At 33.2% G+C, this 17,938-nt stretch overlaps 1 protein-coding gene across 1 annotated transcript in view; it reads left to right on the top strand.

Annotated features, from left to right (window-relative positions):
• TRHDE (thyrotropin releasing hormone degrading enzyme) overlaps positions 1–17,938 on the top strand; it is a 234,244-nt gene that overhangs the window by 212,669 nt on the left and 3,637 nt on the right. Inside the window, exons 14-16 of the mRNA XM_008062479.1 lie at positions 9,375–9,542; positions 10,074–10,214; positions 13,445–13,526. Of these exons, the coding sequence (XP_008060670.1) occupies positions 9,375–9,542; positions 10,074–10,214; positions 13,445–13,526 (391 nt within the window). The remainder of the gene's footprint in view (positions 1–9,374; positions 9,543–10,073; positions 10,215–13,444; positions 13,527–17,938) is intronic.

Below are 17,938 nucleotides of genomic sequence, written 5' to 3'. Positions count from 1 at the left end.
AGCACAGAGTGCATGAATGAAAAATGCCAGTTGTCGGCTACCTCTTAGGGATAAAAAGTTTTGATCCACCTATCAAGACTTTCACTTCTTTTTTGATTACTTTTGTAAGTTCAGAGTTCAATCAGTCATTTTGAGACCCAACTTTTCTGGAATTTCTCAAGAATGAGCAACTGATTTACTTGCTTTGGAGTTCTGACACAGCCTAGCTACCTGGAGGAAAATAGAGATAGCAATTTGGACTGGTAAATGGCATAGATCTTCCCTACTGCTCAGTACAGAGCAAGTAGAAAAAAAAAATTCCAGCTCTTGACTTTCCCTGTGGAGAAGGAAAAAGTTGATCTACGTATCCAGTGCCACAACTTCTCAGAGAATTGAGAATTCCCAAAGAACTAACTTGCCAGTCTTGCCAAATGACTTGCTAAATGACTTGCCAGTCTTGAAATTCTGTTGGATCTGACACGGTCCAGTCACCTAAGGGAGAATAGAGACAGTGACTTGGAATTATAGACACTGCAACTTCTTTGCCAGCTTAGCACAGAGCAAGCAAAAACAAACAAACAAAAATAAATAGCTGTCTGCTTCTCCCTGAAGGGAGAGAAATAAAGGTCCTTGGAATCTCTCTGCCAGACTGATTGGTGGGGAGCTTCTCCTGTATAAGACCAGTCTGTAAACTGGGAGGAGTAGCTGATTTATCTAATATGTAGACATCAACATAGAGAGTCAAGAAAAATGAAAGATAAGACAAATATACTTCGAACAAAGGGACAAGATAAATTTACAGAAGTCAATTGTAAAGAAATGGTTACATGATTTACCTAGTAAATAATTCAAAATAACTTATAAAAAGCTTACTGAAGTCAAGAGAGTGCATGAACAAAGTGAAAGTTTCAACAAAGTGATAGAAAATATTAAAAAATAGCAAACAGATAATGGAGAAGAACACATAACTGAACTAAAAAATTCACTAGAAGGGTTAAACAACAGACCAGAAAATGCAGAAGGATCAGAAAACTCAACAACAAACCACTGGAAATAATTTATTCAGAGGAACAAAATGTAAAAGATTGAAAAGAGTAAAGAAAGTTTAAGTGACTTACAGGACACCATTAAGCAGATCCAAGGAGTCTGAGAAGCAGAAGATAGAAAAGACTAGAAAGTTTATTCAAAGATACAATCACTGAAACCTTCCTTGATCTGAGGAAGGAAATGAACGTCTAGATACAAGAAGCACATGGAACAAGGACACCAATAAGATTATTTTAAGGCTATCTACCTCGAGACACATTATACTTAGATTTGCAAAAATAAAAGAGAGAATTTTGAAAGTAGTAGGAAAAAAAATAAGGCTTGTCACACATAATGGAACCATTATAGAGCCACCAAAGATTTTTCAACAGAAATCTTGGAAGCCAGAAAGATGTTGGATTATGTACTCAAAATACTAAAAACAACAAAACAAAGCAAAAAACCCACTGCCAACGAGAAATACTATACCAGCAAAACTGTTGTTCAACAATAGATATAATGACTTTCCTACACAAGTAAAAGCTACAACACCTGTTTTACAAAAAATGATAAACAAAGTTTTTGAAGTTGAAATGAAAAGGTGTTAAACAGCAATGCCATAGCATAGAACATACAAATTTCATTGGTAAAGATAAATGTATGGACAATACAAAATACTGTATTACTGTAATGGTAGTGGGTAAATTACTTTTAAATCTAATATAAAAATTTTAAAATGATGTATTGAAATAAGGGTAATTAAAGATATGTTAAAAGGTACACAAAATGAATACATATAAATTGTTGCAAAAAAACATAAAGTGTGTGGGGAGAAAAGGTTAAAGTGTAGAGTTTTTGTATGGATTTGAACCTAAGTTGTTATCAGCTAACTATTATAATTATATTTTATCTAAGTGCCTAGGCAAACACAGACACACAAACTATAGCCGTTATACAAAAGAAAAAGAGAAACAAATCAATTTTTATCAGTACAAATATTTCAGCAAAATACAATGGAAGACAACAAGAGAGAAAAAGGCAGACAAAAAAATCTATAAGACTAACAAAAATAATTGTGTTAAATAACAATGGTAAATTCTTCCCTATTAGTGATAATCTTAAATACGGATGGATTAAACTTCCTAAACAAAAAACAGTGTGACTGAATGAATTTTTTAAAAGACCCACTTGTATAATGTCTGCAAAAGACTCACTTTAGATTTAAGAACACACATAGGCTGAAAGTGATAGGATAGTAAATGATATTCTATGCAAATGGAAAACCAAAACAGAGCAGTCATGGCTATACTTATATGTGTCAAAACAGACTTTAAGTCAAAAACCATTACAAAAATAATGAAGGGCATTATATTATAATAAGAAGTTTAAACCACTAATAAGATATAATACATTATAAACATATATGCATTCAACATCAGAGAACCTAAATACATAAAGTCAACATTGAAAGAACAAAATATAAATAGAAAGCAATAAAATAATAGTGGAATACTTAAACATTCAATTTTTAATAATAAATAGAACTCCAGACAGAAAATCAATAAGGAAAGAGAGGACTTAACAATATAAACCAGTGGACCTAACAGACATATGTTAATACAACACATTCTATCCTACAACAACAGACTCTACATTCTTCTCAAGCACACATCCAAGATAGATCACATTTTTGGCTAAAGCAAGTCTTAGCAAATTCAAGAACATTGAAATCAAACCAAGTATTTTTACAGACCATGAAGGAGTGAAGTTAGAAATCAATAGCAAAAATAAATCGGAAAATACACAAATATGTGGAAATTAAAGAACACACTTTTGAACTACCATTGAATCAAAAAGAAATAAAAAAAGAAAGTAAAAAATACCATGAGACAAGCCAGGCGTGGTGGCTCATGCCTGTAATCTCAGCACTTTGGGAGGTCAAGGTGAGAGGATCGCCTGAGCCCACAGGTTCAAGAGCAGCCTGGGCAACTCAGCGAGACTTCATCTCTACAATAAATTAAAAATTGGCTGGGCATGGTGGGCACACCTGTAGTTCCAGCTACTTAGAAGGCTGAGGTGGAAAGGATTGCCTGAGCCCAGCAGGTTTAGGCTATGGAGGCTTTAAGCGTGCCACTGCCCTCCAGCCTGGGTGACAGAGTGACTCTAAATCAAAAAGAAAAAGAAACAGAAAATACCATGAGACAAACAAAAATGAAAGCACAGCATATCAAAACTTACGGAATACAGTAAAAGCAGTAATAAGAGATAAGTTTATTGTGATAAACATCTATATTAAAAAATCTCAAATAAACTAACTTTACATCTCATGTAGCTAAAAAAGAAAAAACAAACCATATAGTTAGCTGAAGGAACGAAATAATAATGGCAAGAGCAGAAATTTTTAAAAAAGAAAATAGGAAAACAACAGGAAAAAAGCAAGAAAACGAAACCGTGGCCTATGGGGTACAATGTTCACTATCTGAGGAATGGGTCACCTGTGAACCCATAAAATAAAATAAAATAAATAATAAATAAACTAAACCTTTAGAAAAGATAAAATAGGCAAGTCTTACACTGGACTAATTTTAAAAAGGAAGAAGATTCAAATAAAATAAGAAATAAAAGAGTAACCATTACAACTGATGCCACAGAAATAACAAGGATTAAAAGAGAGTAAGCAGTTATGTGCCAACAAGAAACAGAAGTCTGAACAGATCTATAACTAGTATGACAATTTAATCAGTAATCAAAAATTTCTCAAAAAAGAAAAGTCCAGGACCAGATGACTTCACTGAAAGGTGAATTCTACCAAACATTTAAATAACTATTAATTCCAATCCTTTTCAAACTCTTCAAAATTGGAGAGAAATGCTTCCAGACTCATTTTATGAGGTCATCATCACACTGATACCAAAGCCAGGCAAAGATATCAAAAGAAATAAAATCTGCAGGCTAATATCGCTAATGAAAATAGGTACAAAAATTCCAACAAAATACTAGCAAACTGAATTCATCAGTACATTAGAGACTAATATACCATTATCACATGGTGGTTCAACTTATAAAAATCAATCAGTTATATATCACATTATTAGAATGGAGCATAAAAGTTACATGATTATCTCAATAGGTACAAAAAATGTTGGCAAAATCCAATGCCCTTTCATGGTGAGACCTCTCAGCAAATAGAAAATAGAAGGAAAGTAACTCAACGTAATAAAGGCCATACATATATGAAAAGGTCACAGTTAGTTGGGCACGGTGGCTTACACCTGTAATCCCAGGGCTTTGGGAGGCAGTGGCGAGAGGATTGCCTGAGCCCATGGGCAACATGGCAAGACCTCGTCTCTACTGTAAATAAAAAAATTAGCCAGGCATGGTGATGCATACTTGTAGTGCCAGTTACTTGGAAGGCTGAGGCATTAGGATCACTTGAGCCCAGCAGGTCAAGGCTACAGTGGCCATGAGTGTGCCACTGCACTCTGGCCTGGGCGACAGTATAAGACTTGACTCAAATCGGGCTCGGTGACTCAGCCTGTAATCCTGCGCCTTTGGGAGGCTGAGGTGAGTGGATTGCCTGAGCCCGCGGGTTCGAGACCCTCCTGGGCAGCGAGACCTCATCTCTACAATAAATCAAAAATTAGCCAGGCGTGGTAGCACATGCCTGTAATTCTGGCGGCTTGGAAGGCTGAGGAGGAAGGATCGCCGGAGCCCAGCAGGTGACTGGGAGCGGCCACTGCACTCCAGTCTGGGCGACAGAGTGAGACTCCAACTCAAAAAAAAAAAAAAAAAAAAAGACCCGACTCAAAAAAAAAAAAAAGAAAAGCTCACAGTTAACATTATATTCAATGGTGGAAAACTAAAAGCTTTTCATCTAAAGACAGGAACAAGATAATGGTCCCTGCTCTCTCCACTTGTATCTAACATGATACTGGAAATCTTAACCAGAAAAATAATAGGAAAATAAATTAAAGTCATCCTAATTGAAAAGGAAGAAGTAAAATTATCTGTCTATAGATGACATGATCTTATATATAAAAATCTCTATCCAGAAACTTCCTCCTGTTGCTAAAAATACTACTACTACCACTACTACTACTACTAATAATAATAACAAAGAAAGAAATCTCTAAAGACTCCACCAAAAATAGCTAATAAACAAATTTCATAGATTTGCAGAATACAAAATCAACAGTAGCATTTTAATATGCTAAAAACAAACTCTGAGTAGAAAATCAAGAAAACAATCCCATTTACAATAAATCCAAAAATAAAATACTTATAAATAAACTTAACTAAGTAGGTAAAAGACTTGTATACTAAAAACTATAAAGTGTTTATGAAAGAAATTAAAGAAGACACAAATCAAAGGACATCTGATATTCATGGACTGGAACAATTAGCATTTTAAATTTCAATACTACCAAAGCAATCTACAGATTCATTGCAATTTCTGTCAAAGTCCCAATGACAATTTTTACAGAAATTAAAAAAATTTTTTTACAATTCATATGGAACCACAAAAGACCACTAACAGTGAAATCAATCTCGAGAAGGGAGAACAGTGCTGGAGATATCACATTTTCTGATTTCAAAATTGACTGCAAAGCTACAGTAGTCAAAATAGTATGATACTGGCATAAAGACAGGCATATAGAACAGTGATGCAAAATAGAGAGCCCAAAAATATATCCACAAGTATATGGTCAAGAGCTCTTTGATAATGATGCCAAAGATACATGATGGGAATAGGATAGTCTTTTCAACAAATGGTGCTGAGAAAACTGAATGTCCATATACAAAAGAATTAAATTGGACCCTTATCTTACACCATTCACAAATATCAAGTGAAAAAGAAATAAAGACTTAAACAGGTCCTGAAACTGTAAACCTTTAGAGAAAACATAGGGGAAAACTTCATGACACTGCAAAGTAAGGGGAACAATCAGCAAAGTGAAAAGACAACATACAGAATGGGAGAAAATATTTTCAGAGCATGCTTCTGAAAAGAGGGTAATCTTCAAAATTATAAGAAACCCCTCTAACTCAATAGCAAAAAATTGTTGACCTGATTATAAAAATGGGGCTTGAAAAGACATTCCTCCCCAGAAGACATAGACATAGCCAATAAATATATTAATAAATGTCACTAATCATCAGGGAAATGAAAATTAAAACCACAATGAGCTATCACCTAACACTTCAGGAGGCAATAGCCAAAAACGAAAACAAAAATACATAGCAAGTGTTGTCAAGAATGTCAAGAAATTGAGAAATTGACATTCTTGTATACTGTTGATAGAAATGCAATATAGTGCAGCTGCTATGGTAAATATTATGAAGGTTTCTCAAAAAAAACAAAATAGAACTTCAATGTGATCCAGTAATCCCATTTGTGGATATTTATCCCCCCCATTAAAATTAAGATAACAAAGAGATATTAGTACTCTCATGTTCATTGCAGCATTATCAACAGTATACAAGATGTGGAAACAACCTAAATGCCCATCAACAGATTGATGGATAAAGAAAATACAGTGGATACATGCAATAAAATACTATTCAGTCTTTAAAAAATTAGGACATTCTTCAATATGAACAACACAGATAAATCTAGAGGACATTATGCTAAATGAAATAAGCCAATTACAAGAAGACAAATATTTTATGATTACACTTATATGAGGTATATAAAATAGTCAAATTCATAGTATTAAAGAGTAGAATGGTGGTTGCTATGGACTGGGGGAATAGAAAATGAAGAGTTACTAATTAACAGGCATATAGTTTTATTTGAACGAGATAAATGAGCTGTAGAACTCTTCTATACTACCTTTTACCTATAGTCAACAATCATGTACACTTAGTATTTTGTGGCTCTTATAAGTTTTTTTCACAATAAAATGAAAATTTTAAAAATAGCACTTAACCAAAGGATATACTATTTTTATTAAAATTTATTATTGTTTTTACTTTCAAATGGTGGTTTATTGAACAAGAAAAAGCAGAATGCAGTGACAATTATCTAATTATGACTACTAATTAAAATTAGCAGTTTTTCTTTCATTGCTATTAGCCATGTCTAAATGGAAAAAATATGAAAGATTTTCTTATACAGATCATTTTCAACTTACTATATAGTTTTTAACAGTAAAAACATCCTCTCAGAACAGACCTCCTTTTGTGTAAAAAGAAGTTGATAATACAGATATTATACAAATATAGATATAAATAATAATAATATAAATATTATTAGATAGACTAAATAAAATAAAATGTGTAGCCTGGAACATAGTATTACACCAAAATGTGTTTTTCTGCCTCTGATGTCTCTTATCCAGTGTCTAGGGTTTTGGACTGGCCAAGCCATTTATTCATTTGCATCTGTGTCTTATACAATTTAGCATCAGCCAAATAGCAGCTACTGGTTAACAAATATATAGACTTTTACTGATAACCATAGTATGTGGCACACTCAAGTACTTTTGCTGCTACATTTTTTTTTCTATTTCTATATTTTGTATGCCTTTTCCTCTTGAAACCATTGATAATTGGAGACTGGTTCTGTAGGCCATAACAACTCAACTCAACTCAACAGGCTCTATCCCTGTATTATCTTTGGTGTATTAATAGCTTAAAATTTTTTCTTAGAAAGCAAGCTGTTACCATCATGCCTAATAATAAGAAAGTGTACATTGATTGGTAAGTAGATATTTTATTGGTTTCAGTAGATATTTTATTGCTTTATCTTGCAAGTTTTTATTCAGTCTTCTTTTGGCCAAAGTCGTCCAATAATGCATTGTTGTGCTGTTACCTATAATATTTGGAGGGAAGACTTGCTCTTTTTTTAGCTGTTGATTGAGAGAAATTCAGAATCCCTTAATTTTCTTATTGAAGTTAATAAAGATGGAGGCATCTCTGTAATCTAATGTTATATCTACCAGAATTGAGCACATTCTTCAAAATGTGGTGGCAATGTTTTCCTTAGTGAGTTCTGGCACATCCTTTGGCAAGTTGGTCATAAACAGAGCACAGAAAAGAATGTATCACCAACCACTGGGAAGACTTTTGTTGGTACTTTCTACAGGGAGTCCAAGCTGAGATGGAAAACAAAAGAAAGATGTGAAGTTCTTTAATGGTTTATTCTATGTCTATGTTCCTTCTGTTTCTTTTTAAAAAATCAAGTGAACAAAATGCTTTCTAATGCCAAAAATAAAAGACTTCTGTTAGCAAAGTTAAAGTGACTTTTCTTTAAATATGTTATTTGTAGAAAAAAAAAGAATAATATTTAGCCTTTTCTGGGAAGTGTGAATTTTGTATGATTCTTCTTACAATTAGACATTGGGTATAATGCCATAATATCCTGATTGTAGCACTTCTTAGGTGCTTAAACTGAGATTAAGGTCATCTTACTGGTAGTCATACAGATACTTCCTCTTGTTTTCCAAATACTCCTCTAACATGGCTGTGTTTAGTCATCAAAGTCCTAAATTTTTAGAAATTATTGTTTCTCTTTGTTATGCAGAGAAGGCAGCTTTTATTTATTAGCCACTCAAATGATAAATGAGAAAGTTAATAATAGATTAATGAATGATAAAAAAGAGAATTAATTTTTAAGCTTTATTTTAAGTATTGTAGCATTCTTTTGGAGAAACATTTTAAGAAGTCAGAAAACTTAAAGAAATCATTTTTAGTAAGAAAAACTGCCATGGCAAAGTAGACACAGAAATTTACAATTTATGAATATCTAAACCTTATTTAGTTCACTAACAATTTCCCACTGTAATATTGCTTATGTTCAAGTCAAATTCAAATTTTTGTATATTTTAGTAGTTATTTTTATAAACATAAGGAAAAAGAATTTGTCACTTATGTTAGATTATCTTTTTATCACCTATATTTATAATCTTCTAAGTTTCAAAATTTGGAGAGTTGCTTGAAAAAATTAGGGGAGCATGCTTCTGTTTTATCAAAATTTGTCTCTTCAACCAATGCTTTCTCGTCATTCTTGAGTTTACCAATTATAAGAGCAAAATCTTTGGATACGAAAGATATTAATATTGGTGAAAATATAAAGTGTCTTGTTTTTATTGGTTTGTGAAGGTTGTATGTTACTATTTTTATTTAAGTGTAGTTTCAAAAATGGAAACATTAATTATATTCAAAACTATCTTTGAATAAAAGACATTATTTGTTCAGTCAACAATATTTTTGAGTAGTATTACTATATAATATTATTTTCTTTCAGGTAAAATCTAATGAACACAACCATCTTTTTAAAAGTTAACTATAATAAAGCAACATCTGTCTTTATTTTCAATACTATGAAGCTTTTAATTAACAGAAACCACCATGGATTGCTTCTTTAGAATACCACTAAATGTTAGAGACATCGTGTACTGTACAGGAGTGTCACTACTGGATGAGGATGTCTGGGAATTCATATGGATGAAATTCCACTCCACCACAGCAGTTTCTGAGAAGAAAATATTATTAGAAGCCTTAACTTGCAGTGATGACAGAAATTTATTAAACAGGTAGGTAAATTGATTTTCTAAGTTTGTGTAATGAAAATATTCTCTGTTAAACTGCTCTCAAGTTGCTTTTTGTTCCTTGAATATATGTTACTTACTCTAAAGTATATTTTCCTAAATATAATGAAAGTTGCCACTTTAGCATGACTAAAACAACTTGGCTTCAGAGATTATATCATTTTATGACAAATTATTTTATACAACTTATATATGTGTAAGGAAGTATTTCATTATAATAGGCAGTGTTTACCGTAAAGAATTTCAAAGGAGAATTTGCATCATCAAACCAGAATTATGATTTTTCCATCCACAAGATTTTGTTAGTCTAATTAATATATTTAATTAAAATACCATGAGTTTGATCATCTCTAATTTATAAACAAAAATCTGTTCTATTGATAAATTTGTATTAGTAAAGCTTGCATTGGACTATTCTTTTGAAGAATTTGACAAACTATGTCATGTAATTTTAGTAAGATTATAAAAATGTTTAAGTTATTGACTAAAACTTTCCCCACCGTTCTATCCTAATAGGCTTCTAAATCTGTCACTGAATTCTGAGGTGGTGCTGGATCAAGATGCGATTGATGTCATAATCCATGTAGCTCGAAATCCACATGGCCGAGACCTTGCCTGGAAGTTTTTCAGAGATAAATGGAAAATATTAAATACCAGGTAGAAATAATAATTAAGTCATTCTTACTTGCATGAGTAAATTATAGCTGACATATGAGAAATAAAGGCCTAAGTTTTGTGTTGATTCGTGCATTAGGATTAGATTTTTAAATATTCAAGAAAGATGGGTGTTGCCACTCCTGTGAAACTCAAAATTATTTTTTAAATTCTGTAACATTGTTTATTCATTAAAGATTGATTACCTTAGTTAATTATATGTGGAAACATGGAGAATACCTAAGATTTAGTCACGCAACTTTTTTTGAGAATCTATCAAACCAGCCAAAGTTGAAGAAATCACATCATAAATCTTTTATATCTTGAAGTGATATAGAAGAAATGATTTATAAATCTGGTAAAATGGTATTATAACAAGAAAACCTTAATTACTTTTGTAGCATTGTTTTAAATGTTCTTTAAATGTAAACATCTTAAAACACCTGAAATAAAACCATGAGGCAGAGAAGGAACATTTATCATTTGACTCACTATATGATTCCAGTTGCAATAAAATTCATTCCCAGGACAACTTGTTTCATGGTGAGAATTCTTTAGCCTCAACTCCAGAAAATATTTCATTATGCATTTAAATATATTATAATATATGTTAATTTATTACTCTGACAATCTCTATGGTCTTTTAAAATTAAATTTATTACAGAGCATGTAAATGCTGCATGTTTTTCTCTCAAACTTAAATGTTCCCAGACAGTAAGCAGACCTACAGTTCTGTCTCTTAAAAGCTGATATATAGACTTCATTATTTCTAAGCACACCTTTATCAGTTGCCCTGGTATAATGAGTTTAATTGGAATGAATGTATAAAATTAAAACACATTTCTATCCACAGATATTTCATTGTCAGAAAGCACAGATATTCCTGTAAGGCACATTGACTTTTTAAATATTTTTAGTTCAGAACTTGGAATAATTGCTTTGTTGTTATGCATATAATGAATGGTCAGACAGTTAAACAAAGTTAATGTATATAAATATTCACTTAAAAGAGTATCAAATATCTAAAAATACACAGCTTCTTTAAGACATTTTGTGGATCAGAGAGCAATGCATGTATAGGAATATATAGTTTGTTGCCTAGAAAAAAAAATTCAATTTCTGATATACCTATTTTTTCCCACTGAGTCCATGATCTCCATCCAAAAGGTTGAGGTTTCAGAGTATCTACAAATATAGTAGTGTTTATCTTGACAAATAAGAGCATCTTCTTCATCTACTCCTGCTCCCCTGTCAATACTCCAATGTTGGAGTTCAAAGCACTATTTTCTTCCCACTCTACAGGTTCTTCCTGATTTAATTGCCCTCTACTCTCACAGTTTCAATCACTCCCAAAACTCTGTCTCTAACTCAGACATTTCACCTAAGCTTCACCCTGTGATAGACAGCTGCCCTTTGAGGTCCAGTTTTGTAGTGTGCCTGCAAAACTAAATCCATGATTTCCCTCCTTTGTCCTCCTTTTCTCAGTAAATGTGATAGCCATCTACCAGTTAGTCAAACCAAACACCTGAAAAGTCTACATGGGCTTCCCCCTTTCCCTTGTCATATGTAACAGTCAGGCTTGAGGTTGTGTCAATTTACGATTCCTAGTTTTGTGAATTCTTTTTTCCTTCTACCACTTCCCTAGTGCAAGTTCTTATCTTTTATCTTTTACCTTCTATCTCCTTGCCTAGGTAATTATATTCAACACCGTTCATACACACATTAGCCTCTTACCTTTGTCCCAAGAATCTTTCTGCAAAGCAAATGTGATATTTCCCTGCTCTACAACTTTTAGCGATTCTGTACCACATAATCTAAGCTCCTTATTGTGTTCTCTGCATACATCTTCAGCCTCTTGTTTTTCTATCCCCAGACTTACAATGTATGCCTTCTTAATGTCAAACTGCTTGTAGTTGTCTGCACACACCCACCACGTCATTTCACACCTCCTTGCCTTTGTTTATGTTGGCCCTCTGCCTAAAGTGACTTACTTCCCTGCTGCTCAGAGCTACTTCACACTCAATCTAGATGCCATCATCTCCCAAAAGTCATTCCTAAGACTCCACAGCTAAAGGGAGCACTGTGTATGATCTTATCATCATCGCATTTAACCACATTAAATGAAAATTATCTGTTTACACGTCCAGCTCTTCAACTAGATAGTATAATACTATCAAGGAAGAGATTGTGCCTCATTATTTTCACATGACAGAATAAGTAAAAACTATTGACAGTTTCTTTAAGAAAGAATGTTTTTGAATAGACCACTTTTGTAACCACATGGCGATTGCTAATGATCACTTTTATTATAGAATGCCTATTTGTTGGCTTTTACTTAACTAACTTTTTCTTCTACAGAATAGTTACAAATCATAGTAGTCATATAGTCCCCTCGTTTTATAAATGAGAAAACAAAATTCTCCAGAAGGTAAATTACTAAAGATTCTACAAGTTAGTGAGACATTATAAAAATATCTTATAATGGTAGCTGGATCTTTGCTTCTAAAAACTCAGAGTCCTATTTTTAGTGTACTTTAGCTATAAGAGTATGATAACCTATGATAGGTATCATTTGCATAACAGGGACAAATAAATAAAATGAGAATTCTTTCCAGCTCACTAACACAAATTGTTCTTTGTAGTCACAACAAGTCCAAATAAACAACTAGATATTTTATTTTACTAGTCATATGAATAAAAGCTAATGTTATGGGAAACAGTTTTGAAAAATTTGGCTCAGTTTCTAAAAATGAAATAAGAAAATGTTAATGTCAGTGATAACTGACAAGACCCAGGGACCTATGTGACATACTGATGAGGCCCAAGTTGGTTTTTCAATTTCTCTTTCCTTTGTTGGTATCATTTTCCATTCCAGTGGGGCAGTTTGCTTTATAGTTGTAAGTTTTAAAATACAATTTTTTTCTCAGACCTTGGCTTGGATACTAGTCATTCCTAACTCCAATTTTAGAGGGGCCCTTTTAAAAAATTTACAGCAGCTTAGATTTCTCTGAAAGACTGTGAGCCATATCAGTGGAATCTGATGATATCTGATCTCCATACCTCTTTGTACCTCCCTAGTTCCCTGGAGAAGTGGCCTTGAATGCTCAGAGATCTGGCAATGTTAGAAGACACTGGTCAAATGGCACCTGTGAGAAGGATTTCAAAAAAATCTTTATAATCAATATTTTAAAATTACTATCTGTGCTAACATTAAGATGTTTTTATCTTTTGAGGTATGGTGAAGCATTATTTATGAATTCCAAACTTATCAGTGGAGTTACAGAATTTCTAAATACTGAAGGTGAACTCAAAGAGGTAAATATTTTAAGATGGGTTCTAATTATTTTCTTTTATAAACATATGAAATTATACAGTTACTTAAACCCTTTCTTTGCATCAGATTTACATCCATTTATTTTACATATATACACACATGTTGAAGACTATACTCAATTTATTATTTTCAAAGGTATTTCTAGCATATTAAACATTGAATACTGCATAAATGTTTAAGTGCAAGAGTTTTCAAACCCAAAGACCCAAAATCCATTTCAGACATCGTTGATCCAATCAGCTACTCCTCAAATGATTCTATGAACCCAGTTTAGGATACATTAAAAACAAAACTGTCGATGACTCAGTATTAGTGTAGAACTAAGGTTGGTGTTGAGGTACAGAACAAGAGTTTCCCTGCTTCTTGGTTAGTCCTAAACAAACAGTGGATAATTGAACATAGTAATAATGCGCCATAATTTTTATGCGTGGAAAGAGCATATCTGGCAACACATATTGATATTGATAGCTTATTTTAAAACTCTGCTAGGTACAATCCCTAATAGATTTCATAAATGAAAATAAACTTGATTTCGTTTTCTAAGGAATAGTATCCAGGTTGTAGAGTATCGAAGACTTTCTTTATATGTTATTTATGATTTATTTCTCTGGAAATTTAAACTGTTTGTTTTGTTTTGTTTTGTTTTGCCATTAAGTCATATCACTAATATAGAGTAGTGAGAAATAGGGAGGGGCAACTAGGTAGAAAAAATAAGAAAATATAGATTCTTTTAATTGATTACAATGAGCTGAGTTTCAAACATCGATTGCCTTTTATTTTGCTTCTCTTCTGCATTATAAAATATAGATGACATCGGCACTGAGCATCATGGTTTCCTCACTTTTCACTGAGAGAATGCCTGTTGCTGTGACCCAGAGTTAATCATGTTGAGCAGCATTTCCCTGGAAGTTTCAACCCTGACACCATCCTGTATATCTTCTAATATTTCCCAGTTTCCTATTATCATCCTATATGCACTAACTTGGATTCTTTCACACCATGAGCTAAGCTGGGCAAAGTCTCTGATTGTAATGATTGAAATTCAGTTTTTATCCCTGCTATGCATGTTCCCAACCCTGAAGGATTTAGTTTTAAAAGCACCAGAACATTTTTTACTATATTTTTTTTAATCAAAGAAACTAAATGGAAAGGACTTTATTTATATCCATAGGAAATAGAGCAATTGAAGCAACGAGTGCTTCCAATTTTCTCCGTATTTAAATGAAGTACATTTAATTTCATGATTTTACATTCAATAATCTGGGAATGAAAGACTCAGTCACAACCTATGTAGCCATTGAAATGAGCACACAGGTGAAAGAATTCTCTCCCTTTCCCTCTCCTCTTCCCTCTTTTCTGCTCCCATCATTGTCCCTTCTTCTCTCTTCTTCTTATCTCCTCTCCTTCCTACCTCTATCATATCCTTTCTTTCTTTTTCCATCTTCCCTCTTTCCTCTAACTCTACCTGCCTTTCATATTTTTCTTGATCTACTAATACCCAGACCATGAAAAAAATCTTTTAAATAGACATTTAATTGATTTTATTACATACTGATTATTTTGTTTTATGCATTTCACTGATCTATTTAATTTTTTGCACTTTATATAATTGCCATTTTAGATGTTTCAGGGTGCCCTTATCATGAAAGGTGTCATTTCAAAACTGAAACTGAATGGTGGCTTTTATTCCAGTATCTACAAAATAACTCACTTCACAATGCAGGTTCTCAATGGAATGAGTGATGAATTCCTTCACTACAGAGTTACTTACTCTGACTTTGCAGTTTAACAACTGCTGCCTGAGGCTTCTTAATGCTTTTTCAACCAACGATCATCTGTAGGATTGGGGAACACTATTTAGGGATGGGTTGGAGGTGTTGGTTTGTGTTGACAATAACTCTTTATTCTTAAATTGAAGGGGCTGAGAATAATTCAGTCTTATTCTCACGTAACACATGAGCCTCATAAGCAGAAAATCCAATGGCATATTCTTATTTCTAGGGGCTTATAGATCCAAAGAGAATCAGCATCTTTATGAATCCTGACAACTAATTCAAGATTTCAATAATCTCCATTGGCTTTAAATGTTTTCAGTAGAGAAACTTACTTTGTTTCATGGTCCCCTCCTCAAAACTGCATTCTAGTACCTGAAACTAGTTTCCTTTTTAATTGCATTGCACTAACAATTTGAACAGTATTTCTCCATGAGGCAGTCTATCATTGCTTTAATTTTAAATAAATGGAGACACAATCTTCTGAAACCTCTGAGGTCCTGGTCATTTTCCCACACTAATAGTGTTCATTAGCCAATCCTTTCACACACCTGTTTTCCTGCCTCTTAACTCTAACATACGACACTGTAAAGGAATATAGATTCTGTGCATCACAGACATCCCATTTACAGTTTTATTATTGGAGATATGAACCTCATAATAGTACGATAACTAATTCTATTCATTAATATAGTTACTACGAGTATATTATGTTTTGCAGTTTACTCCAAAAAATGTATCTTATGTCGTAAGAAATAAGATAAATAAAAAATTGAAAACCTAGAAATAAGAGGGGTTTTTAATGCTAAAATATTTTCATAAAAAGTAATTAATACACATGCCTAGAAATTTTATGCTAAGAAGATCAGAGACCACAAATGTCTTTGACCTCTTACTAAATGTTGTTTTAGAAAAGTGCCTTAACTTGTAACATTTTAAAATAAAAGCATAATATGTGATAACTATTTAGGGAATACAATTCAACAAAACAAAACAAACAGAAAAAAAAAACCTAATGGCAGCAGAAAACCTAGCAAAGAGCTGAAGAAATAAACAAACTGCATTGTTAAATATCTTTTACCTACCACTCTAAAGTGAGGCAGGGGTCTGTAAGGCATTGTGAGCATGGTTTAGAACCAGTTAGATGGCTGCTGTGACTGCATGTTTGCCACCAGAGATATGAAGGATTATGGGACGTGAGACCAATTTATAGCAACTGGGGAAAGTAGGCCAGTGTTCTCATGAATAAACTCCTCTTAAGATGCATATGAGGCACCTCAGGCTCTCTGTACCATGAGGGAAGTATTTACTGCACTTAAATAGTGATTTAATAAATGAATCTCTAGAGACCCACCAATTCACATTTTCTATTGAGATTCTCTTTCCGAATAATCTGACCTGCTATCCTTGTGTCAATAACAGGTTCCTATTCAAATCCATAGTTTGTCTTTAAGGAGGACTTAAGAGTTTTACTTCATATGTTCAGACTGGCTTGCCATTTTATGAGGACACCAAGAGCATGCTCCATAGGGTTGAAGTTGCCAAAGGGTCATTTATTACTATCTGATGTATTCAGTGACTACCTTGGAAAATAAATGTAATAATAAAGAACATATTTTAAAGGGGGTAAATGTAATTTTTTCTGATGGACATATAATATGTAAATAATGCCATTATAATGTCATATATCCATAATAAATTAAAACACAAAATTTAAAACAAATCAGACTGTATTATGTATTGCTTTAAGGATATAGACTGAGCCGGGCTCGGTGGCTCAGCCTGTAATCCCATGCTTTGGGAGGCTGAGGTGGGCGGATTGCGGATTGCCTGAGCCCGCGGGTTCGAGACCCGCCTGGGCAACTTGGCGAGACCTCATCTCTACAACAAATAAAAAAAAATTAGCTGGGCGTGGTAGCGCACGCCTGTAGTTCCAGCTAACTGGAAGTCTGAGGTGGAAGGATCGCCGGAGCCCAGCACGTCGAGGCTGCAGTGGCTGGGAGCAGCCACTGCACTCCAGTCTGGGCGACAGAGTGAGACTCCAACTCAAAAAAAAAAAAAAAAAAAAAGGATATGGACTGAATGAGTCTGAACATAAATATATTAGTATAAATGTATTATTGTGTAAATAAGCTATTGTGATTTAAATATGTTCATTAGACTTCCCTTTAAATGTGTGTATATGCTACAAATATTTATCCCTGGCATCGTGTCTGGAATACTGAAGATACTCAGCAAATTTGAATTTATTTTCTTCTTCCTTTTTCCTTAATACATATACATTTGGTCAAATATCAGATCAGTTTTAAGTGGAGCATTAACAATTCTTTGTAATATCTTGGATATCTTATATGTTTATTTTAAGAGCACAGTGATTTTCAAATCTTGTGAAGGATATAGTTCTGAGATATGGTTATCCAAAGGCCCTATTTGTTGGAAAGTAGAAGAAAAACTTTGAGAAATCCCATCAGTTTTATGCATCAAAGTAACACTGTCATAAACAAACCAAGATATTTATGAAATAATTTTCAAATGAGAAAGATACCATTATTGCATTTTAGCCCCTTTTCTCAACACCATTTCTCCTTTTCCTTGAGTCAATCTTGATACACTGCATTTCT

The sequence above is a fragment of the Carlito syrichta genome, unplaced genomic scaffold, assembly GCF_000164805.1.
Source record: "Carlito syrichta isolate Samal-C Ts95f unplaced genomic scaffold, Tarsius_syrichta-2.0.1 Scaffold305719, whole genome shotgun sequence".
NCBI lineage: Eukaryota > Metazoa > Chordata > Mammalia > Primates > Tarsiidae > Carlito > Carlito syrichta.
The sequence above is the reverse complement of the archived record's forward strand: the minus strand, read 5'-3'. Positions and strand labels throughout refer to the sequence as shown.